Here is a 26,243-nt window from a genome sequence, read left to right as displayed (position 1 = left end):
GTGAACTGGAGAACACTGACAAGGAATTGAGGCACTCCAGTAATGTTTCAGAACCACATGGGATGACTGTGAAGATGTCATTGACATATCTGCACCATGTTGTAATAGGTACAGGTGGGTTCAGAAATATCTATTCTTCCATGGCGATGTTGGCCACAACGGAACTAACAGCACTGCCCACTGACAACTCACTGCTGTTCATCTGCTTGTATAAGGAGTCTTCAAAAGTAATGATGCTGCCTGATAAACACAGGTTGAGAGTGGTACAGATGTCGTCAGTGGACAGTGATGTTCTGCTCGGTAGGTTTTGGTCATTCTCCAGAAGCCTCTTGGTGCGGCTTACAGCCTGTTGGACAGGAATCGACGTAAACAGGGACACTACATCGAATGATGCCATAATCTCATTGTCAGAGATTGAGAGCTCTTTAATAAGGTGAATGAACTTGCCACTGTTAGTGACAGTGTGGATGGTATTTCCTATAAGAGGTGTGAGGAGTCGTGCAATATATTTAGATAGTTTATATGTAGGCGCATTGCAGCAGGACACAATGGGTCGGAGAGGAACACCTGGCTTATGAATCTTAGGCAGGCCATAAAACTGAGGTAGTTGGCAGCCTGTGGCATGAAGAAGCCACCGAGTCAAAACAGAAATTTTCTTTGCTTTAAACCATGCACAGACAAGTTTGTTATGAATCTTAGGCAGGCCATTAAACTGAGATAGTTGGCAGCCTGTGGCATGAAGAAGCCACCGAGTCAAAACAGAAATTTTCTTTGCTTTAAACCATGCACAGACATTTGTTTACGTCTGACTCCAGGCATCCCAAGACTTTTATGGGCAGATCTGTCACAGGTTCATAGACATTGGGGTCTTGTAGGAGGACGAAGGCTTTATCTAGATAGGCCAACTGGTCCAATATGGCAGTGCGACGTCCCTTGTCAGCGGGAAGCATGACGATGGTGTTTTTTCTTATGGAGGAAAGAGCAACGTGCTGTCGGTGATTAAGGTTGGAGAGAGTGGGCTGTGTGCATCGGAGGACGGAGGCCGTTTTGAAGTGGATTTCATTAGCAGCTTCTTCAGGGAGGTTGGTAATGCTTGCTTCCACTCCCGTAGCAAGTTGTGTGATTGGCGGTTTCGACGGCAAGATGGCGAACTTCATTCCGGCTGTCAAAACGTTTAGCTGCTCAGTGGTTAACTGTTTGCTGCTCAAATTCAAAACAAAGGAAGTGGTATTAGTTGAATGGGTATTCGTCCTCGAGGAGTAGGCTTCTTTGCTTAAATTCACAAATTTCCGCTGCTGTCATGAACGGTAAGCATCAGAGATACGGTTAGCTCGATGACAGATAGTATGAATAAGGTTAGAAAATATTGTAGGTAAGATCCTACCTCTTAGTTCCTGTAAGAGTCTAGATTTATTGTAGTCGGCTCTCTTCATTTCATAGTAGAGATTGGTAATCCACAACTTCAATGTTTGCAGGCTGAAGTTAAAACAAGCACGGTCCATGCGAGTGATGTTAAATGGCGCTTTATTGCAGAAGCCTTTAGGAATGATACGGTTGGATTTGCATCTAAGCGCAAAGTGCAAATGTTGTCTGTTGCGGGCTACCGAAATGGACTTCATACATTTTGGCCATAAAAAGAACGTATGAGAGTAAATGGGCCTGTAGTGGGATCCATTATATAAATATGTATGTCCAGTAAAAAATTTAATACACATTTAATTACAAATGGTTTGTAGCTTTCGAGGCTAAATGGGCCTCTTCGTCAGTAAATGCTAACAGAATGGAGACATTAGAGACAAAATTTTAAAGGATACAGTTGTGCATGCATGGGCACGAGGTTGACCATTCAACCACTAGATTGGTGTTCCTTGTTGCTCGTGGACGTGTGTGGTTATGTTTCCAGCGCTTATCTAGTCTCAAAACAGTTGCCTCCAAGATAGGGTGTAGTGTCATTCCCTTGCTGTGGTTCATAGTTCTTGAATTACATGATATATTAAGCAACTCTAGCCAGAGGCGGTGGTGAAAGTGTCGGGACTGGTCAATCACTTCATAGTTGCACTTGGGATTAAGGTCATGCTGGGTTGACCAGAAGCGATTGCAGATTGGCTAGTCTCAGCAAGGCGAATTGATCTGTCGCGCTCTGCAAGGCGGTCTTGAAGGTGTCTTGAGGTCTCCCCTATGTAGCAGCTGTTACAATCTTTGCAGGTTATATGGTATAGTACACCGCTGCACAATAGAGGGGTGACTGGAGCCTTTACGTTGGAAACCAGGGAACACAAGTTTATACCAGGTAGCTGCATGCATTTTATGTTGTATTCTCGAAGGATTTTTGAAATCTGGCCCGACATGCCCGGACATTAGGGAATGTAGGTGATAGGTACATTGTCATGAGTTGATTGCGATCTTGAGTGGTTTTATACTGGACATACATATTTATATAATGGATCCCAGTATTACAGGCCCATTTACTCTTACTTTCCAATAGTTTCTAATAAAGTAGTTTTGTGTAGTTTTTGAGATTATAGTTAAAGTTCTTTATTTTTATTTTTCTCTTAGTGGATTGCTGTATTGATAAAGAGTGTTGGTGTTTTACAAGTCGCGGTCTTGTGACTGTGGGACAAGATGAAGTTATGGTTATCTTGGAAAGGTTAGCAGATGAGAACACCATACCTCGAGATGTTTTTCAACTATTCACCTCTATTTATGACAGTGCTAGTAAAGGTAATTGATATGTTTTCATTCTAATACTTTTGCAATTTCTGATTGGTTAAAAATAGGAGTGACTAACTACTTTGGGGTTGGGGTGGGAACTAGATATATTAGTAGTGGCAAATGATACAAGGAAGCAAGCTTCTATGGCATTGCCCAAAAAATGATGATAATAAAAAATAAAACACTACACACATTATTTGTCTATTGCCTAGAGTACATTGTTTAATCATTTGACCTTTAATCCTCCTTAAATTTATTCATACTACCCACTTCCACAATATTAGATGGAAGTTTCTTACAAAAAAATCAGTTACCCTTTGGGTGAATGCAAATTCTTGCATGTATTCCACCCCCCCCCCCTCCCCAATTAAAAAAAAGTTATGTCCACTTATGCACATTACCCAAGAAAGGGTAAGGATCCAATCAGCATTTAGTTTACTTAATCCATTTAAAACCTTAAACACATAATCAGGTTTCCTTCTAGATGCCTAGTTTCCAGTGAAGCAATTTGCAGAACTGAATTTTTTTTTGGTAAGAGTACAAATGGTGAAAGTGTACCAACCTTTTTTGCTCCCCAACTAATTTTGTTGTTTTTCTTTGCTCCCATTCCAACATCGTGTCATTTCCTTATACAAAAGGATAATTGCCTTGTCCCTTCTGGAAAAATTCCACTATATCACTGACAGTATCTAATGAGTTGTAGTAGTATCCTGACTGCATTGCTCAGATGAACTCATGTCTGGCTACTCAGTTATTCCCAGGTTTTGTTCCGTTCTTTGCTACCTTGAGTGTGATAACACGCAGCTGATATGGTATTCTGGAATTACTGCTACCCATATGCAGTACCTTTCATTTGTCAATGTTAAATCTCAGTTACCACTTCTCGGCCTATAGGCCTAATTTTTTCTAGATTTAGCATTAGCATTAGTAGAGGCATATGATGCAAGAAAGCAAGCTTATTCAGCATCAGCCAAAAAAAAAAAAAAAAAAAAAAAACACAACCACTACTCCCATTTCACCCCTCCATTCGTTCGAAATACCTGTCCAGCTGAGCCTTAAATTTGTTTAGGCTATCAACTTCAACAACAAGTGATGGAAGTCTATTCCACAAACCAACTGCCTGCTGGCTAAAGGCAAATTTCCGCACATCTATCCGACATCCGTCCTTCCTCAATTTGAATTTATGCCCTCTCAGGTGATTATTCTGAGAAAGAGGAAGAATCCCATTGGCATTGAGCATGCTCAAGCCATTCAAAGCCTTATACACCTCTATCAGATCACCTCGCCGATGCCTAGTCTCCAGACACTGTAATTTGCAAAACTTAAGCCTTTCTTCGTAAGAGCAACCCTTTGTAACATTCACTAATCTTGTTGCCCTTCTCTGTACTCGTTCCAGCAGCTCTACACCCTTCTTGAAATGAGGCCTCCAGACCTGTATACAGTACTCAAGGTGTGGCCTGACCAATGCCTTATACAAGGGAATAATCACATCCCTATCCCTGCTAGAAAAATTCCTGTATATCATTGACAAGACACCATGAGCTACTCTTGCAGCTCGTCTGCACTGCTCAGAGAACTTCATATCTGCCTGCACAATTACTCGCAGGTCCTTTTCATTCTCTACCACTGTCAGGTTAGTACCACCGAGTTGATACGTTAATCTGGGGTTACTGTTTCCCATATGTAGTACTTTACATTTGTCAATGTTAAACTTCATTTGCCACCTCTCAGCCCATCTGCTCAACCTTTCCAGATCCTGTTGCAGCAGCATAGCATCAGTAGTGTCCTTAACAACCCTGCCAACCTTTGTATCGTCTGCAAACTTGGACATTAAGCTTGATATACCATCATCAATATCATTTATAAATACAGAAAACAACAATGGACCTAACACTGAACCCTGAGGAACTCCACTAATAACATTAGTCCACGTTGAGCAGTGTCCATTGATTACCACTCTCTGTCTTCTGCCACTCAACCATCCCTTTATCCATAGCAGCAATTTGCCTCCAATGCCACACTGCTCCAATTTCTGCAGCAGTCTTCCATGTGCAACAGTATCAAAAGCCTTTCTAAGATCCAAATATATAATATCAGAGTTATTCCCTGTATCCAGTTCTTTTGTGACTACATCATAGTATCCAATCAAATTGGTCAGACAAGACCTGCCCTTAACAAAACCATGCTGTGTCTGAGCTATAACTGAATTCTTGTCCAGATGATCCTGCAGTGCTTCTCTAACCAGTGCCTCCATTAATTTTCCTGGAACCGAAGTTAAACTAACAGGTCTATAATTACTTGTGTCAGCCTTTGATCCTCCTTTGTGAATTGGGGTTACATTTGCACATCTCCAGTCTATGGGTACCTCCCCTGAGTCCAAAGAAGCTCTCATAATTATGGCTAGGGGTTTGCTTACTTCCTTTGCTGCCTCCTTTAATATAACTGGATAGATCCCATCCACCCAGGGTGCCTTTTTTATGTTTATCCTCAACAATTTCTCCTCCACTTTCCTCTCAGTTATTAGAAAATCATCTAGCTCACTGCCAATGTTTACTTCACCTACGACATTCCCCTTCCTGAATAACTCCTCATGTGTGAATGTAGATGCAAAATACTTGTTTAGATTGTTAGCCACCTGAGAAGGATCCTCAACTGTTGAACCATCAACATCCAGTGGACCAATCTGATTCATCCGTTTCCTTCTTGAGTTTACATAGGTAAAGAACTCTTTTCTGTTTTTCCTTGCATCCTTTGCCAAGGATTTCTCATAATCTGCCTTTGCCTGCCTAATCTCCTTTGTGACTTGGTTACAGACCAACTTATCTATCATAGGCTTCCATGTCACCCATTAATTTGTATGTATCCCATGCATTTTTATTCTCTGCCATATGTCTCATTAGTTCATCTGATAACCATTTAGGCCTGAACCTTGAACAATATTTCTTGGTTGGTATGTAAAGCCTGGTAGCTTCCAAGATTAGTTCCTTGGATGCTTCCCATTTTGAATTTGCTGTTGGTAACATCATCAGTTGGTCCCACTGTATAGAATTTAAATACTGTCTCAGACCATCATAGTCGCCTTTACGAAAGCAAAAACCCTTCCCTTTACTCCTGATGGTAGTTACCTCTTTGAGTAAATCCCACTTCAGTACACTGTCATCACTGCCACCTAGTGGTTCCTTTATCTGCAGATTCTTAATGCATGTAGAATCACTACTGATAGTAGTGATTACTCCCTCTAGTTGCCTCCCAAACATGCTGATGTAGAAAACAATCATCCAGTAAATCCACAAAAGCCTTTCTAGTGTGTGTGACCAACCAACCCACAAATTCCAGTCAATATCTGGGAAATTAAAATCCCCCATTATAAGACTCTCTGATTTACTGGCCCACTCTATTTCCCTGTACAGTTTCTTATTATACTCATCAGAGTCATTAGGCCTATAACACACTCCTACTCTCAATTTTGATCTCCCAATGCTTATGTCACACCAAACTGACTGGACACTGCACTGTCCAGCGATGTTGACTGGCTTCACTTCCTTGGATTTTATGTGTTTTTTAACTAATAGCATAACCCCTCCTCCTTTCCTATCCTGTCTATCCTTTCTGTAGACGTTGTAATCCCCAAATTCCAGTTCTGCATTCCTTATATCTGTGTGACACCACATCTCTGATATCCCAACAATATCTGCCTTTGATGTTTTGAGCAATACCTCAAATTCATCAAATTTATTTACTAAACTCCTAGCATTGGTGTACAGGCAAGTATACATGCACTTGTTTCTATTCTTAGCTACCCCAACACAACCCATTTGTTTACTTGTACTGCAATGACTTCCAGCAGTCTCTGAAATATCCTGCATCTTGTTTTTCAGGCTTCTGCTCATTCCAATAGAAGCAGTGCAAGAATCTCTTTCACCTCTGCCAGTGGCTACTGTTAGACTATTAGTCTTTGTCTCCCCCCAAGCTAGCAGTTTTCCGACCCACCTAACACTGCCTCGATAGCATCAGCAAATATTCTTGCACCCTTTCTATTTAAGTGTATCCCATCCCTGTAGAAGCAATCTCTTCTGTTAACAAGTACAGTCCAGGCTGAAAAAAATTCTACCCCTTGAGCCTTGCACAATCTTTCCAGGGCCGAATTGATCGACAAGGCTCTCATCATATACTCCCTCCTATCGTGTCTGGGCAGAATTGCAGACACTTTCAAATTCAACCCTACTTCACGGCTTTTTTTCAACAGTGACCTGTACTTGTTAAGTAATTCCGCTGGTCTCCTACTCTTAATATCATTAGTGCCAACGTGTACAACTATAACACCTTTTGTGCCCTTAAAAGATGATATCCGCTTTCGTTGCTATAGCACATACACCAATTACTGTCATTGCCCACTCTGCCAAATTTAGATATTAATTCTGATAAGCCTTCATCAGTATTATTAAGTATTGAAAACAACATTGGGTACAGCACTGAATCCTGGGGGACTCCTCTGATAACATTAGTCGAAGAGCAGTATCGATTGATAACCAATGAGTACTGATCTTCTTCTTCCACTCAGCCATACCTTTATCCATAGCAAGAACTTGTCCCTAATGCCACACTGTGACAATTGGTATGTTATTCAGGATACTGCTGTGTTTTGTATTTATCAATATTAAATCTCAGTTGTCATTTTTCTCAGCCCATCTGCCTGATTTCTCTAAGTCTTGTTGCATTAGTGTATCCTGATCATTGTCATTGACACCCTGTTGACCTTTGTAACATCAGCAAACTTAGATATTAAACTCAATATGCCCACCTCAGTATTATTAATAAATACTGACAACAAAGGGCTCGTCACTGAACCCCGAAGGACTCTACTAATAACATTAATCCAAGAGCAGTTTCCATTTATAACTACTCTTGCTACTCAACCAGTTACCTTATCCTTAGCTGTAACTTATTCCAATTTTTCCACACTGCTGTAGTTTGTCAAGATGTCATTCACATGTAATGTCAAAAGGTTTATTTGCCAATTTATTTTGCTGATAATCTAAGTATATGATGCTGAAATTATTTCTTGAGCCCAGTTCTTTGGAAACTACCTCATCGTAGCTAAACAGATTGATCAGACAGGAACCTCCCCCCCTTAAGAAATTCATGCTGTGATTGCCATTTAACTGCATTACTTCTTTAAACACAGACTCCATTATTTTCCATGGAACAGATACTCATTTCTCCCTTTGATCCCTCTTTGTGAATAGGAGAGATGTAAGGTCTCCAGAATGAGGGTCATAGAGGATACCAGGAATGGCTGTTTTCTTTTACTTACTCTCAGAAAAATTGGTGGGTAAGAATAACATCATTAGAGAAGAGGCCTTGAGCGCCATGAATAGTCATAATGAAATAAAGGCAGTACATTCCAATATAGCTAATGATTGATTTTGCCAGGCGATTGTCGGAGAGGGATTCCATGCTTGGGATCGGGACCACGCTCTCCATTGATGATATATGTCATTGCCTTGACCATTTCTCTCTCTGGTTGTGTGATCATGTTTAGCGATTCCTTATCTTGATAGATTCAAGGTACTGCTCTGGGTGCCTGGTTAGTGTACCCATAGCCAATACCACTATGGAAGCCTTGGTAGAGGATATATTTTCAGGTTTTCCCAATCTTGTCACACTCTGCCATAGATACATTGATGACGTATTTGCAATTATTCCTCAGGAGTTGGAGATGCTGCTCCTCCAATATCTTAACTCCTTGTCCCTATACATTCCCCTCGACGTGGGCACCTGTACGTGGTGAGGGGACCTCCCAGTGATGCTGCTGCTGGCCTTCCAGATTAGGATCACTGGGATCTAATGCCCATACCTTGGTTCCAGGGTTACATTGTTGGAATCCGGCATGTGCAGCCGTGTGCCGTGACCCGTAGAAACTCGAAGAGGGGGATCCTGGTGGCCCCTGCTTCAACAAGACGGGTGGTCCCAGACTGGCTCGACTGGGATCAGTCAGTGGGTGGTTTTTACTGCTAGGGTCAACTGCGTTCCAATAAGTCTCCCTCCCTTTGGTCCTGGGACGGGATCAAGACTTATTGGTAACATGGGTATGGCTCCTAAGCGAACTTGGCATCCCATTCGTGTTCACAGTACCTGCTAGTTCATGAGTGGGCATCCCCTTGTTGGGCTCCGTGGTGGGTGAGGTACTTAGCACATCGGAAATTTTCTCTTTACTCCTATGAGTAATTTAAATCTTTCAAATCCCTCTGGGGCCTCTACGAGGTCCCTACCCGAAACTGATGAAGATAATGTAACATCAAAAAAGAAACACTGAACAGAAGCTGCACCACCACCACCACCTGTACCTCGATTCCTTATCATGCATTCTACCAATGAGAAGGAAATAGGTAAAATGTCGTCCTTCTTCATTCAGAAGGGTCTTGAAGGGCTGGCAGGGTCCCCAAAGTTGGTAAAACAACTTAGATCGGGCGACCTTTTAGTAGAAACTTCCTCAGTGCAATATTCAGAATTGCTTCTCCATGCAACATCTCTTGGGAACATTCCAATTAAGGTGTCACCACACAATGTCTTGTGTGGTGACACCTCACGTGGTGTAATTGCCGAGTGGGATCTCCTTGAAATATCTGAAGAGGAGATATGCACCGAACTGTGAGAGATCAAGGAGTGACAGCCGTTAAAAGAATATTTATGCGTAAGGAGGGAAAACTAGTCCCAAACTAGGGTTCTTATCCTTACATTTAATACTACTTCCATTAAGGCTGGTTATCTGAACTGTCCTGTAAGGCTATACATTCCGAACCCGTTGCGATGTTTCAGATGCCAAAAATATGGTAACTCTCAGATGTCATATCGTGGATCACCTGCTTGTGCCTGCTGTGGAGGCAAGAAACATGACACAAAGGAATGATCTGCCTCGAAACCAGCATGCTTGAATTGTGGCGGTGAATACCCTGCATATTCAAGAGCATGCCAAAGATGGAAAGAGGAAAAACAAATTCAAACAATCAAGGCGGAACAAAACATCCCGTATGCGGAAGCAAGGAAACAGATATCAGTAAATAGTGGAAAATCTTATGCAAGAGGAAAAACAAATTCAAACAATCAAGGCGGAACAAAACATCCCATATGCGGAAGCAAGGAAACAGATATCAGTAAATAGTTGAAAATCTTATGCACAAGCAGTTCTGAGGAAGGTTTCTATTTCAACGCAAACTGATATTTCAGTCTCACCAAGTGATTCTTTTACACCACAAGCTCGATACTTGTTGACACAAGCACAGCAAGATAAAGCAGTCGCCACTTCCATCTCAATACTAACCAAGGAAGTAGCACCTAAAGAAAAACCCCCTCCAACTAAATCCCAGCCTGTTATTAGTGAGGTCCAGGGGGAAATGGAGGTAAATGAAGAAGAGGAAAGTGTGGAAGAATCTATTCTGAATCTTCACTCTGAAGAAGAAATGGATACTGGGCACCCTCAATTTTCCAAAGGCAGAGTAAAATCCAAAGCGAGCCAATCAAAACCGGCATCACTTCGGAAGCTAGCCAATGGTTCCACTAACTCCAAGTAATAATGGTTAAATTGTTGCAATGGAATTGGCGTGGATTCCGGCAAAATATGGAGGATGTCAAAATGCTAATGTGCAAATATGAACCTTTTTGCTTTTGTCTGCAAGAAACGTACCTAAAGACAAGTGATGACTCCATCTTTCGAAATTTTACTGCTATCCGTAAAGACAGAAATGGAGGTGGCCCAGCCCATGGAGGAGTCGCAATCCTCATGGGCAACCATACCCCTTTCTCACAAGTTCAATTAAACACTAACTTAGAAGCAGTAGCCATCCACTTAGCAGTAGGGTTCTTTTTCACAATATGTTCTATATACTTGCCTTCAGGGACACATCTCCGAGGCAGATCTCAACAATCTTATTACGCAATTGCCCTCTCCTTTATTACTTCTTGGAGACTTTAATGGACATAGTACCCCTATGGGGTAGTGCAGAAACTAATGAAGGAGGCCGTATTATTGAACGTGTGCTCAACAATAACAGCCTTTCGTTACTAAAAATGGGAATCAACACCTATTTCCATATGCCTACCCATACTTTCTCTGCCATTGATCTCTCCATCTGCTCACCTTCCCTACTGCCTGTGCTTTCCTGGGAGGTGGAACAGAATCCTTATGGAAGCGATCACTTCCCCCGTAATATCTACCATAGTGGAAGGACAACACTGCCATCCATTCAGAATCCCACGGTGGAAGTATGATCAAGCGGACTGGAGTATTTTCTCGCAGCTTACAGAATTTGATCCTGTACAAATTCAACAGGAATCAATCAAAGCAGTGAAGTACATCACAGAAAGACGGCCTCCGTAGCCGAGTGGGCAGGAGCGGGAGTGCAGTAGCACACGCTCTTTGAGTAGACCGGGGTTCAAGCCCCTGACTGCTGAATATGGTCGATCTGCCAACTCGCACTGGACCAGCGTGGCAGATTATGGTCCATTTCCCTCAGCATGAATTGTTGAGGCGGCTTCCATCCTGCAGTGGGTTGATAATGGCTGCACTTTACTTTTTTTTTTTTTTTTTTTACATCACAGAATGTATTATCCATGCAGCGGCAATTGCAATTCCAAAAACATCCTCCCGATTTCCAAGTTGCAAGGAAGTCACAAAATCGGGCATAGGAAAAATTGACGTTGCCCCACCACCGAACATCTTATAGCCTTTAAACGTGCCTGTGCCAAAGCACGATTTATATGCCAACAGAGCCAACAGAAATGCTGGGTCAAGTTTACATCCTCAGTTAACCAGATGACCAGTGCTAAAGTCGTCTGGGACAAAATTAGGAAAATGAAGGGCAAATATACATCACTTCCCTCATCAATGTTAGAACACAATGGGTGTACATTAGCAGAGCCAACTGATATTGCCAATGCTCTAGGAGAGGTATTCTCCAGCATATCTGCTGAGACTTCATATACCACAGAGTTCCTAGTTTTAAAGAAGAAAATGGAGAAGCAAAAACCCAACTTTTCTTCAAGCAAAGTCCAGCCTTATAACCTGCCTTTCAGTCAAGTCTTTCCATCTCACTCTCTAGAGATGTTGCTATATCTTTACAACCGAATTTATTTGGAGGATCAGGTTTCCTAATTCTTGGTGTAGGGCAATCGTTCTCGCATTCCCAAAGCCAGGAAAGGACCCCAAAATTCCTAATAACTATCGTCCTGTTGCTCTCACCAGTTGCTTATGTAAAGTTTTGTAAAAAATGGTGAATGCCTGCCTTATATATTACCTTGAGGCAAATGACCATTTGAACAAAATTCAGTGTGGCTTCCGAAGAAATCGGTCCACTTTGGACCATTTAATCCGATTTGAAGCAGCGATTTGCGATGCGTTTGTAAACGTGAGCACTTGGTATCAGTTTTATTTGACATAGAAAAGCTTATGACACAACCTGGAGGTATGGTGTTTTAAAAGACCTCTATTTATTTGGTCTTAGAGGCCATCTTCCTATTTTTGTTAAGAATTTTTTTATCAAAACGACTCTTCCAGGTTCATGTTAGATCCAGTGTGTCCCGCTTTTTTTGTCAAGAGGAAGGAGTCCCCCAAGGCTCTGTCCTCAGTGTTACGCTGTTTGTAGTCAAAATTAATTCCATTACAAAACAGCTTCCTCCTTCAGTAAATAGTGCTTTGTATGTAGACGATTTTAGTATTTTTTGTCACTCCTGCAGCATGAGAGTAATTGAACGACAATTGCAACAAGCAATCAACCATCTTATTTCCTGGACATTAGCTAATGGGTTTAGATTTTCTGCTCAAAAGACCGTTTGTCTGCATTTCTGCCGCAAACTGAATCTACTTCTGATCCGGAACTCAGACTTGGACAGAATCCAATTCCTGTGATATAGCAGAAACAAAATTTTTGGGGCTCATCTTTGATCAAAAGCTAATGTTCCTCCACCATATCCGTCAGCTCAGAGCAAAATGTACGAAATGTTTGAACATGCTCAGTGCTATCTCTTCCAACTTTTGGGGAGCAGACAGAAGCACATTATTACATCTGTATCGAAGGCCTCCGTAGCCGAGTGGTCAGGAGCGGGAGTGCAGTAGCACTCGCTCTTTGAGTAGACCGGAGTTCAAGCACCTGACTGCTGAATACGGTCGATCTGCCAACCCACACTGGACCAGCATGGCAGATTATGGTCCATTTCCCTCAGCATGAATTGTTGAGGAGGCTTCCATCCTGCAGTGGGTTGATAATGGCTGCACTTTACCTTTTTTTATCGAGAACTAGTCCGCTCTAAACTTGATTATGGTTCCCAAGCCTATTCTTCAGCTAGAACTTCTGCACTCCGATGGCTCAATCCAATACACCATAGAGCCATTCAGATTGCCACAGGGGCATTTTGTACTTCACCTGTCCAAAATCTATACGTTGACGCCAATGAACCACCATTGATACTTCGGCGTCAGCAGTTGTCATTACAATATGCCATAAAAATAAAATCCCTGCCTGACCGTCCTACTTGGACATCTGTTTATATGCCACAGTGGGAAAATCTATATAATATGCGTAAAATTGTCAGTCGACCCTTTGGTATCAGGATTCAAGAGCTGGTTCATGATATTAACTTTACATTGGATAATATATCCATGTCAGCCAGGCAATCAGTTCCTCCTTGTAATATTCAATTTCCGACTTGTGATTTCAGTCTTAGGAGCTGGCTGAAAGTTGATACATTGCCATGTATATATCGGCAACTCTTTGTAGCACACCACGCCGAATACCCAGACTTCTTGCTGGCATATACAGATGGCTCTAAGTCTGAAGAGTTTGCTGGGTCCGCTTGTGTTTTCCCAACTAAAACAATCTGCAATCGTATTCCGTATGAATGCAGCATATACACTGCAGAGCTACACGCAATAGAACTAGCCTTGGATCATATAAAATCCCACCAGTACCAAAGGTGCATGTTATATACTGATTCTCTAAGCGTATTACAGGCCTTATCCAATGTGAGAAGCACTCACCCAGTATTGTGTCGGGTGCAGCAGATATTACACTCCCTCTTAAAGTTAAACTTTGATATTTGCTTTTGCTGGATCCCTGGCCATGTTGGTATTAGAGGCAATGATTTGCCAGATGCAGCAGCAAAATCAGCAACGTCACAAAGTAGTATCTGCTTGTCTGTCCTCTGTACAGACTGCAAGCAACTAATCCACAAAAAATTATGTGCATGTTGGCAAGAATCTTGGAATGGGTGCCCTACCAACAAGCTAAATGAAATTAAGCCTGTAATAATGCATTGGCATTCTAGTCAGCGCAGGGTTCGCTGGGAGGAAGTAGTTTTTGCTCGGCTACACATAGAACATTCTCACCTGACGTATTCGTATTTGCTGAGGGCTGATGATAATCCTGTTTGTAGATATTGTAGCGTATTTTTAACTATTCATCATATTTTAGTAGAATGTATTTTTTAATAATGAACGCTGTTTATGTTTTACCCATTTGTCTGAGCCTTGTACACTCAGGCAGATTTTATTGGATGACAACAATGTGTCAGATGTACTCAAGTTTTTACAACTAATTAATCTATATAGTTTTATTTAGATTTCTTCAATATTTAATACATTATAACTGTTTATGTCATATGTTATTTTATTGTATATTTTTACATATTTCTTATATATTTATATTTTATACCTATAGACTTGGCACACAGTAGCCTTAGATGCTGATGCGCCATAAAAATCCTAATAACCAACCAACCCCATACATTTTGTTTACCATGGAAATGGAGATGAATAATGCTCTTCCATCCTTGGATGTTTTGGCCCGTCATGCTGATCGTAATTTAATTGCCTCAGTTTACAGAAAATCTGTCAGGAGTAGTTTACTAACTATAAATCTGCACACCTCACAGCATCTTCATAGCATGGCAAGGGTGTTGTAAAGTCAGAGTGCCTGCATGTACCTGTGCACCTTGCAATAAAGATCATATTTATGGTCACACTGACTATGCTACAGACATGGAGGCTGAGTTTGCCAAAATTAGGATGGATCTGTGCAAATGTGGCTATCTCCCTACATGTTCTTGATAAGCTTCAGCTATATGGTAGTAGGTCTATTTCCCACCATAATCAGGATGGTTCACTTATTGCCACTGCTTACACTCCTTACTATCTGGGTGTTTCTGCATATCTTGCCATGTTACACTGTTATCATATTGGATCTGTGTAGCTCTCTGGCAGGTAATTACAGTTGATATTGTCAAAAAAATAAAATAAAATCGACCATTCCACTACTGCACTGTGCAAATGTGGTTTATCGTATTACTTGCCCAGATTGTGGGATTTTTTATATGGAGTCAAACGGTGTGAACTATATCAATTTGTGAAGAATTCCCAAATAGGACTTTTTCTTGAAAGACTCATAGCCTAAATGGAATTAAATATCTAAAAATTAAATACAGTTCTTAAAGGTTATTTTGTTAAACATTATGAATGCTAGTGCACCAAACAATTCTACAAAGATTAGAATTATGATATAAACTACTCTCTCTTATTCTGCCTTGTATTATTATTTAAATTTTTATAAATGTTTCTTGGCCCAAAAAGGATATAATGTTCTTTGTAAAGATATCTAGATAATGTATTCTCTCTTAATATTTGTATTAACTGTCAACTATTCCTCTATTTATTTAATAATAATGAAAGTTCTTAAGAATTGTTTTTGTACATAAAATTAACAGCTTTTACAATCATTATTTATTGCAGAATTTTAATCTTGCATTAATGTGTACATTTATACTTCAACCGACTGATAGAATTTTAACATAATGAGATTTTTACTCCAAGTTACATCTAGAATGCTTACCTGTACAGATAGTCTTCGGTGTACAGTGGTTTGTTTTGCGACAATTCAAAATAACGATGGTTTTGAAACCAGAAGACCAAAAATATCAAAAAACCATAAAAAATTTCAAAAATGCACAACTATGAATATCGGATATGATGTAAAGAAACAGCACAGTCAATCAGAGATGAGAGCTATCCCATCTACCATCTAAGCCAATCAGGGATGAGGTGGCTGGAGATAAGCGGAGAGAAACACTCAGTTCGTTTGTTGGTGTACTATTGTTGGGCCACTATTCTACGGTGTCAATTTGTGAGTTTTAATTAAAAATCGTTGATTAAGTTACTAAAATAAGAGCTGCCATGTCTAGTAAGAGAAGTGCAGTAAAGCCAAGTGAATGTGAAAATGTTGTTAAAAAGTCACGTATTTCACGTTGGTGGGGAAAAAATGGAGATAATTTTTACATGAATTATCTACATTTTTTCTGAAGTTAATTCGTGTACAAATTACCTTCAGACATGCCCTAATGTGTTTAGAAGTATGTAATTGCCTCCAACTGTGAGTACCAGAATGAAAAATGCAGATAAAATTAAACAGTCAACGCAATGTTCTACGACAGTAAGTGCAAGTGAGTATAGCAGAAGTAAACTTTTAGAAAAAATGGAGACATTGTGGGTAGATGACTTAAATCAAAAAACATTCCATTGATAAGGCAAAGTCAGTTTTTGAAGACCTTAAGGAAAAAGAGGATGGTGATAGGACATTTTTAGGTAGCAAGGGATGGTTCATGTAATTTAAATCTTAAAGTAAATGCTGTGTGAAATGGAGACGTAGCAAGTGCAGATGCTGAGGCAGTTGCAGTATTCCCTGCAGAGTTTAAAGTCATTGTAGAGGAGGGTGCCGGCCGGGCTAGCTGGGTGGGTAAAGTGCCTGCCTGGCAACCCAAAGGTCGCGGGTTCGATTCCCGCCTAGGGCTTGGATCAAAGTACTGCAAAAACCTTGGGAGGTGCATTATGGCCACAGAAGCCTATGCGCCAACAACTACAAAAGAAAGAAAAAGAAGAAAGAGGAGGGTAATTATCCTCCTGACCTCATTTTTAACGTTGACGAGACTGGGCTTTATTGGAAGAAATTGCCATCATGAACCTTCATCGCCCACGAAGAGCAGTCTGCACCAGGTTTCAAGGCTGCAAAAGACAGGCTAATGCTTCTGCTGGGTGCAAATATGTCTGGCACTTTGTAAAATTAAAACCAACATTGGTGTACCATTCACAGACACCACATGCTCTCAAGGGCCTAAATAAATGAAGAATGAGTTACCAGCCAAGACTTCTTCTCTTGGACAGTGCCCCTGGCCATCCTGAAAATCTTGCTGAAGTTGGAACATCTCTGGACGTCAATGTTGTTTGCATACCACCAACCAATTGACTGGGGGTAATAGCAATGTTTAAAGCCTATTACCTCTGCCAAACCTTCATGGAAATGGTGGGAGTTTTAGACAGGTCAAACAAAACTATCAAGGATTATTGGCACTCATTCAACATTTTGAAGGGCATTAATAACATCAATGTATCTTGGGAGGAAGTGTCAGTGAACTGTTTGAATGGAGTGTGGTGCAAACTTCTCCCACAATTTATGCACAACTTCACAGGATTATTGCCGGTGGAGAACATTGTTGAAGACGTTAGCAGGCTGGTGCAAGAGGTGGGATTGGACGAGGTTTCTGCTGAAGATATAACAGAGCTGTTGGATAGCCATGGACAGTAGCTTTCCAATGAAGACTTAGAAAAATTGGCTAAGCCCATAGAAGAGGAGAAAGAAAGATGAAGAAGCTCCTCCAAAATCTATGAATACAAGTGACCTACAGTGCATCCTTTCAATGATGGGGACCCTCACTGATGAGCTCTGTGAGATTAACAACTGGGAGTGTAATTGTATCCATTGGCCCTTATTCTGAGATTCTCAAAGAAAGAAAGAAAGAGGAATCTCAACGGTCAACACTGCATGCTCTCTTCAAAAAAAATGAAAGATCCTCCACCAGGGACTTCATCAGAGAAGTAAAATCTCTGCATTACACAACTGTCAAAAAAGATCAAAAAAGATCACCTTACTGTGGCACTTCCAAATCTTTGTCTGAGCTTTGAACATATCAAAGTAAATGTACAAAATTAAATTTTTTTATTTTAATTTAGTTTGGTTATTTTATACTGTATTATGTTTAATTTATTTGTATTCATAAAAGCACTGTTTTTATATTCATAGCATTCATTTCAGAGCTTTAAATATAATAATAATATATTACTTGTGTACTAAGTAAAGTGCAGCCATTATCAACCCACTGCAGGATGGAAGCCTCCTCAACAATTCATGCTGAGGGAAATGGACCATAATCTGCCACGCTGGTCCAGTGCGGGTTGGCAGATCGACCGTATTCCGTATTCAGCAGTCAGGGGCTTGAACCCCGGTCTACTCAAAGAGCGTGTGCTACTGCACTCCCGCTCCTGACCACTTGGCTGCGGAGGCCCTCTTGTGTACTTGTATACTAATAATATATTACTTGTAGTAATAATATATTACTTATATCACATATAATAATAAATAAATAAATCTCATTGACTTACATTATATAATTAGCTTCATTTTACATCAATTTTTTTTGCAACAGTTCCTTCAGGAATGGAACTGCATTGTAAACCAAGGGCTACCTTCATTTAAAAGTGAATATTCAGATATTAACAGTAAATCAAATGTTCATATTACTGATGTTGTTATGCTGATTAGATATGATGGTAATCCAGGCACATCACACAGATTGGTATGTAGCATATTTTTACTACAACAAAAATTTTAAATCGTTACATTGTACAGTTTCTTGCATTATAATGATAAAGTTTTGTAATTGTAAATCAGTTTCGGCCTTCCAAAAGCTGAGACTGAAGCCAAAGTTCAGTGCGACCCTAATAATAATAAACATAATCTGATTCAGGTGGTACACATCAAATTAGGCTTTCATTTTACAAATATTGTTATTATTAATCACTGGGCTTTCTCTCCGCTGAATTGAAAATTTTAATTCTGATTATTTCAGTATTAACATTGAAACTTTAAATAAGAAGGGATGTTCTAACACTCAGAATATAAGTTTTTGAGGTAGTAGCTGTTATATTTGAAAAAGTTTATAAGCATAATTTTTAATATCCATATTAATATTAAAGATTGATAAATTATTAGTAAAATTTTAAAAATATATCAGTTAGTCAGTTGCAATTCTGATTGCATAATGTATTAAGATTTTTTATTTCAGGTACTACTATAGGAGAACTTGGCCATATTTTGTTTCCAGAGGGTATTCTTGACAGTAGAGAACATAGTGGTTTTTTGTTTGTTCGGCCCACTTTTCAGTGCTTAAGCAAATTAGTTTTACCTGCTTCTCCTTACTTGGTAGCTATACTCATTCAGAAGTGGGAAGTACCATGGGCAAAGGTATTTCCTTTACGACTGATGTTAAGGCTAGGAGCTGAGTTTCGTTGTAAGTATAATTTTCAAAATATGTGCTTGTACAATGTTCATATTACTGTTATTGGATGGTTACTGTTTTTATTTTTTTTATGATTACATATGCAGTTAGAGTTAGAAGAAATTTTTTATGAATCTTTGGAAATGTAGGATTCTTCCATGCCATGAGTATTTGCACAGATTTGTCAGTTCTTGTTCTGTGGTTTTAAATTTTTAATCCCAAAACCTATTATTAAATTAGTCACCGGTTTTCCTAATTAAAGAAGAAAAGGCACAAAAGAGCTAATGTATTGTGTAAAGGATCTTAGTACGGTTTTAGTTTATTTTATAAAGTAGAAGGACAGATCTAATTACTTAGTAACAAAATTATAAAATTAGTTCATTGGCTGCATTTTTTGATTCATGCTGAGTCCTACTTCAGACAAAGAAGCAGTTTAATAATTCAGTTGTTGCAACACACTGAACCTGTTGCTGATTCTGCTGCTTTAATCCTTCCATTGTCCTTGAGATGCTGATGGTATTTTTCTGAGAGCAGCACAACTACTGAATTATCAACTATTTCTTGGTCTGATGATATGATTAAGTATGAACCAAGAAATGTAGCCAGCAGAGTTAGGTAATAGTGTATCTACTTCATAAAAAAATAAATTGGAAATTTTTCACGTGGACTCTGTTTTCTCACAGCAAAGCATGCAAAAAATTATTTTCAAAAATAATCACTTGTTTGTTTTAATGAAATAATTTATATATTTTAACTTAAATTATTTAACTAATTATTAACTTACCTAAATTATTAACTAATTATTTAACTTAAATATAGGTCATGTTATTTTTAAATTGTTGATTTACTATTGCACTTAAATGAAATGTTAGTAAATGGCAATAATAAGCAGTTCATATTGCAGGTATAAATGATTCTCATGAAATGAAAGATTTGCAAAAAAAAAAAAAAAAAAGGTTGCAAGATGCAGGGCTTTACAAAATACTGCAGGAGGTACTACATTTAAATAAAAACTTGATGGAACAGCTTTTTTGTTATGTTCAGATTTTGAAAACCATACCTTGACAAAATGTGGTTGGGAAGGGACTGGAAGATACAAGAAATGTATCAGCAATCTCACAGATAGTGGTTAGTAAGAAAAAGTTTTTCTAATTAATTCAGAAAAAGAAAAGATTTTCAGGTATTAGAACTGTTCAATTCAAATGTTTTTTTTTATATTCCTCTTCTTTTAACTTGGCTTGGCAGAGTAATATTGAAAATGAGAGAAAAGCTTCAAGGTTAATCTTGTCTGTAAATAATGACTTAATTTACATGCAAAAAAAATAAAATCAGTTTCATACAACTAAGTTAAAACTTCAACTGTAATCAGGTATATTTTTAAAGCTCTACTCACACATTGAGGCACTCTCTCTCTCTCTGTCAGCTATAATTAAGTGAGAGTAGTAAAACGTCACTTTTTTTTTTTTTTTTTTTAATACAGGCAATATGGATACTTTCTCTTTAGAAGGTACTTAATATCATATATAATATACAACACAGTGCTGCTGTAATGTTCAGCTGGTATATGTTGAGCTCTAATGACTATTAGGCAGCAAAAATAAAAATCTGTGATCTTTGTTACATCAAGAAAATGATTGGAGAAATATTAATTTTTTTAAATCCTCCAGCACGAAAGTATTTTTTCTCTGAAGCACATTTATCATCTCTCTCACACACTGAGCGTGTATGTGCAGACACATTGTGAAATTGCATGTTTTGTGTTATTAACAATTATTTATTTTTGTCTTTCTGCAGCATAGACAAAATGGAGTCATGCACCCATAATGGCAGTTGTGGTCACACGAATTCCCTTGATTCTGCATGCAATTCTTGGAGAAGTAAATAGAAATATAAAATGTAAAGATGCTATGTACTGTATAATGATTCTATATGCAATGCATTATGAAATTTTTGCTATAATGATTTTACCTGTAGGATTTCAGCAGTCTTTTCAACAAGCTATTCACAAGTCACAGAAGACCAAATTCAGACTTTGAATTTAATTGTAGACATTTTGAATAATCTATACATAAATGCATTTAAAACCTTTTATCACTGTTTGGAAAGTGATAGCAATTGTGAAATAAACTGTTCAAGTAATCTGATATTATCTTTTGGGATCAGGCATTGATAAACTGAATTTGGGCTGGTGTTGTTAGCAGTATCAAGGGTGTCCATTGTGCACTGCAAAAACACTCCCCACACCATTGCACTACTGCTGCGATCCTTCATTGTCGACACTCAGCAGGATGGCTCATGCTGTTTTGACTATATAGTAGACTGTCGAAATAACAGCCCCAAATAATTGAACATTCAAGCTAAAGGCATGTTAAGATCGGATGTTTACATACAGTGCAGATGTCTTGCAGTGCCGAAAAAAGAAAACGGAAAGTACGTTATTACTGTATTTTTTTACATTTGCCATTTTGAAAGTGAATTCTCTACTGATATCATGGATTATACCACTGTTTTACATTTATTTTAAATTAAAAACCCCTCACTATGGTTCCTAAAGTTAATAAACCTCATACAGAGAAGAAAAGAGCAACATTAAAGCTTAGTGACAAACTTGATATAATCCAAACTGTTACATTAGGGTCACCCAGAAAGTTAATTCATATACCCATGTGTATTGTGTCTGTAAATTGCATGTATTCTCTGGTCAATTTGCCTGTTTTGCTGGACGAAAAACCCCAGTTTCTTGGGGGGAACCTTGCTATCTATGCCTGAGACTGACAAACTCAGCCACGGAGTGAAAAAAGCCCGTAAAAGTTGCTCACGTCACCGACAGGATTCGAACCTGAGCTTTTTCCACCCGGTATGGGGAGGATGGTGATGATACCACAGTGTTACTCATGCAGACTAAACTTGATATAATAAAGAAAATAGAATGGGGCGTAAGCAGGAGTGTATTAATGGCAGAATATAACATTGGATAGTCAATATGTTTGTTTTTTATGTGCAGTTAAAATTACATTCTTAATCTCTCTATTTAGCCTCATTATTTCTGCATTAAATATATTAAAAATAAAACTTTCTAGATAATGGAAAAATCTAAATAATGGCACCTTGAATCCCTGAAGGTGTCGTTATTCTGAAGGTCTACTGTATTCCAGTCCTCTCATCATTGTTAAGCAGCAGTAAATGGGATTCATTAGACTGGGCAGACAAGATTTTTTCAATCATCCGCTGTTAAGTGTTGATTTCCTGAGCCCACTGTAACCATATCTTCTTGTTTTCTGCTGACAGGAACAAAACTCCATTTGTTTGTTGGACTATTATACTGCCTCCAAATGAGGCACAACTAGTTGTGCATCCTGAAATGCTGCTCTTGTAATCACTGTTGTAATGGTTGTTATTTGACTGAATTGGCTGTAGCCTTTTTGTTGCCTTGCACAAGTCCTGTTAGCCTCCATTAGCTGTATGTTATTTGGTTATTGGATTCATTTTAATATACTTGAGAGATACAGGGATTTTCATGAAAATCCTTTTAGAGTTTCAGGTTTTGGGGTATTGATATCAGCATGTGTGATGCCAACTACCTTGTGCCACTTTCAGAGTCACTTAAATGTTTTGTTTTGCCCATGCTCACATTGAATGGTACATATACAGCATCCCTGCTTATTTTTTGTCCTGCTTTTTATTGCTTGGTTCAACACTCACTTAATGCAATTCCCTACGGAGCACTCCATTTCATGAAATAAATGTTTTATTTATATTCCAGCATGACAAATAGGTCAGAGGAGTTTACAGTTAATCACTCTGACTATACAATTGTGGGCAGATATTCCTAATGAAGTGGCCATTCAGTGTAATTTAACATGACTTAACATGGAGTCAGGTTAAACTGTACCAGAAACTGGTGAAATTATTGTCCTATTAACATGGTAGTGATAATATGTCAAACCTTGCATGCTCACTCACCTGCAAAATATCTGTACTGTGTTAATTGCTAATTTTAGATTAGTGGCTGTCTTCCTCCCTCTCTCTCCTTCCATAAATTCCATGCATGTATAGTCTTACTCAAGTAGTTTTTGAAGTGACTTTTTATTGTTTAGCCAGAACTATAATGTAAAAATCACTGACACACAAGGACCCCCCCCCCCCACCACTCCCCATTTGTGTTATTTCCACTTTGTATTGCCCTTTTCCATTTTATCATTAAAGCATAAATTTTAGCTTCATAAATTAATGAAGTACACGTCCCATAAAGTGGTTGCTGCTATTGTTGCTGAAAGTTAGGTACTCTTTCTATTAACCATATGGTGCAAAGACACCGTGGGCTTTTACTGCACTGGACAAAAAAATAAGCTTCTGCCCTCCACTTCACTACAGATTTCTTCATCTGTGAGTGTAGTTGCAAAATACTCATTCGATTTGGCAGCTATCTCAGCAGGTTTATCAACAATTGAACCATTGATGTCAAGTGTACCAATCTGATTCATCCCCTTCCTTCTAGAGTTTGCATATGTAAAGAAGTCTTTACTGTTTTTCTTTGCATCGTTTGCCAAAGATTGCTTGTAATCTGCCTTCGCTTGCCTAATCTCCTTTGTGACTTGGTTACAGACTATCTTATATCTACCATTGGCATCAGTGTCTCCCAATAATTTGTGTCCCATGCATTTTTCTTCTCAGCTATGAATCTCATTAGTTCATCTGACATCCATTTAGGCTTAAACCTTGTGCAATATTTCTTAGTTCGTATAAAAAGCCTAGTAGCTTCCAAGATTCATTGAATGCTTTCCATTTAGAATTTGCTGTGGGTAACATCATCAGTTGGTCCCACTGTATAGAATTTAAAAAAATCTGAGACTACTGTAGTCACCTTTACGAAAGCAAAAACCCTTCCCTTTACCCCTGATGGTAAGTTACATCTTTAAATAAATACTACATCAGTACACCATGATCACTGCTACCTAGTGGTTCCTTTATCTGCAAATTCTTAATGCATGAAGAATCACTGCTGATAATCAGATCAAGAGTATTTCTCCTTCTGGTTGCCTCCCAAACATGCTGTTGTAGAAAACAATTATCCAATAAATCCACAGAAGTGTTAGTGTGTGAGTGACTGACCCACAAATTCCAGTCTATATCTGGGAAGTTAAATTCTCCCATTATAAGACAATCTGATTTACTGGCCCACTATTTCTCTGTACAGTTGTTCATTGTACATCAGAGTCATTAGGTCTATAACACACTCCTACTATCAACTTGGTTTTCCTGGTGCTTATGTCACACCAAACTGACTCAACACTGCATTGTCCACCCATGTCAACTGGATGCACTTCCTTAGATTTTGTGTTTCTTAACTAACAGCATCACCCCTCCTCCCCATCTATCCCTTCTGTACACATCGTACTCCCCAAATTCCAATTTCTGCATTCCTTATCTTTGTGTGATGCCATATCTCTTGATATTGTGTGATGCCCAACAATATCAACCTTTGATGTTTTCACCAACACCTCAGATTCATCAAATTTATTTACTATACTCCTAGCATTGGTGTATATGCAAGTGTACATGCACATATTCTTATTCTTAGTTACCCTAACACAACCTACGTATTTTCTTGTTCCATCATATCCTGTTCCTGAAAATCAGCAAACATTTCACAAGTTGCACATTTTTTAGGCTGTGATGCATTGGAAAGTCGCCCCCTTCAGTTCTCCCCCCGAGCCACAGCACTCCTGCCATTATGCACATTACTTTGTCTGGGGCATGATTTCCATTTAAATACAATGTAATTAATTAACAATGAAAATTAATAAGGTTAATAAATTTGATTAATTTACTTTACTGTACTTGACTATACTAAGCTAATGCAGTAATACGTATTCCGTTATATAGTTTTACATTATACCTTAGCTATCAAGTTCGAGATATAGGCTATCAAGTTACGCTATACCGTAATGATCACAATGTTAAATTAGTTATATTCTTAGCTAAACACAAAAGATATGTGCCCAAAAGTGATTAAAACTTTCAAAATGCTTATTTATTCCAATTAAAACCCTACTATTCTTCTACGCTACTGGTTATTCCTGCTAAAACACCAATACGATAGCGGTACGAGTATAGAGTTTTAACTTACAAAGTCACTAGCCAAATTTGGACATAGTATTCCAAGTGTGGTCACACAATTCCGTTATACAATGGTATTATGATCTTTCTATCTTTATAGGGATATATTTGGTAAATTATCAGTAGGATACCATGGATCCTCATTTACACTGCTTGGTGAACCTTATGTCCAACGATATCCTAACCTCCACATCTCCTTCTTCCTCTACTGTTTTCAGTTCAGTCCCCACCAAGTGAGTTATTTTGGGTTGCTGTTCCTCAAGTATAAGACCTTGCATTTTTCTGCATTAAAAGATAGGTGCCACTTTTCTGGTCATCTGTGAAGTCTAAGTTGTCCTGAAAAAGCTGTGCTTGACACTGATTGCAAACTACATGCCAACCTTATGTCATCTGCAAATTTTGACATCATTCCCTCTATCCCATTGTCAATGTTATTTAAGAAAATCAAAAACAAAATGGTCAGCACTGATTCTTGAGGAACCCCACTTCTTATGTTAGCACAATATGAAGTATAACCATTAATCACAACCTTTTGCCTCCTGCCCTGTGACTAGTAATAGAGGCATGTAGTCCAAGAAAGCAAGTGTATGAGCTTATGTAGCACCAGACAAAAAAAAAAAAAAAAAAATCACACAACCATTTCCTCTAAATGTTTGTCCAGTTCCTCCTTGAATTTATTTAAGCTATCAACTTCCATAATGACAGATGGAAGTTTGTTCCCGCAATTAACCACCTGCTGGCTAAAGACAAATTTCCACACATCTATTCTACAACTGTCTTTCCTCAATTTGAATTTATGCCCCCTTAGGTTAGTAATCTGAGCAAGTGGAAGAATCCCATCAGAATTCAGCATGCTCAACCCATTCAAGGCCTTATACACCTCAGTCAGATCACCTTGCAGGTGCCTAGTTTCCAGCCACTGCAATTAAGTCTCTCTAGGTGAGAGGCTTAAGTTCTTCTTGGGGAATGAAGAGACCCTCTTGGTAAGAGGATCCCTTCATTCCCTTTACCAATTTTTTTGCCTTCTCTGTACATGC

General features: G+C 38.9%; 1 protein-coding gene across 1 annotated transcript in view; it reads left to right on the top strand.

Annotated features, from left to right (window-relative positions):
- The window catches only part of LOC150086169 (uncharacterized), a 249,210-nt gene that overhangs the window by 194,248 nt on the left and 28,719 nt on the right, over positions 1-26,243 (top strand). The window contains exons 11-12 of the mRNA XM_090374434.1: positions 2,557-2,721; positions 18,874-19,098. Coding sequence (XP_090230560.1) covers positions 2,557-2,721; positions 18,874-19,098 — 390 coding nt within the window. The remainder of the gene's footprint in view (positions 1-2,556; positions 2,722-18,873; positions 19,099-26,243) is intronic.

The sequence above is a fragment of the Mastigoproctus giganteus genome, chromosome 5, assembly GCF_048544385.1.
Source record: "Mastigoproctus giganteus isolate SK-2022 chromosome 5, ASM4854438v1, whole genome shotgun sequence".
NCBI classification, from domain to species: domain Eukaryota; kingdom Metazoa; phylum Arthropoda; class Arachnida; order Uropygi; family Thelyphonidae; genus Mastigoproctus; species Mastigoproctus giganteus.
This window is presented reverse-complemented; position numbering and strand designations above follow the sequence as displayed.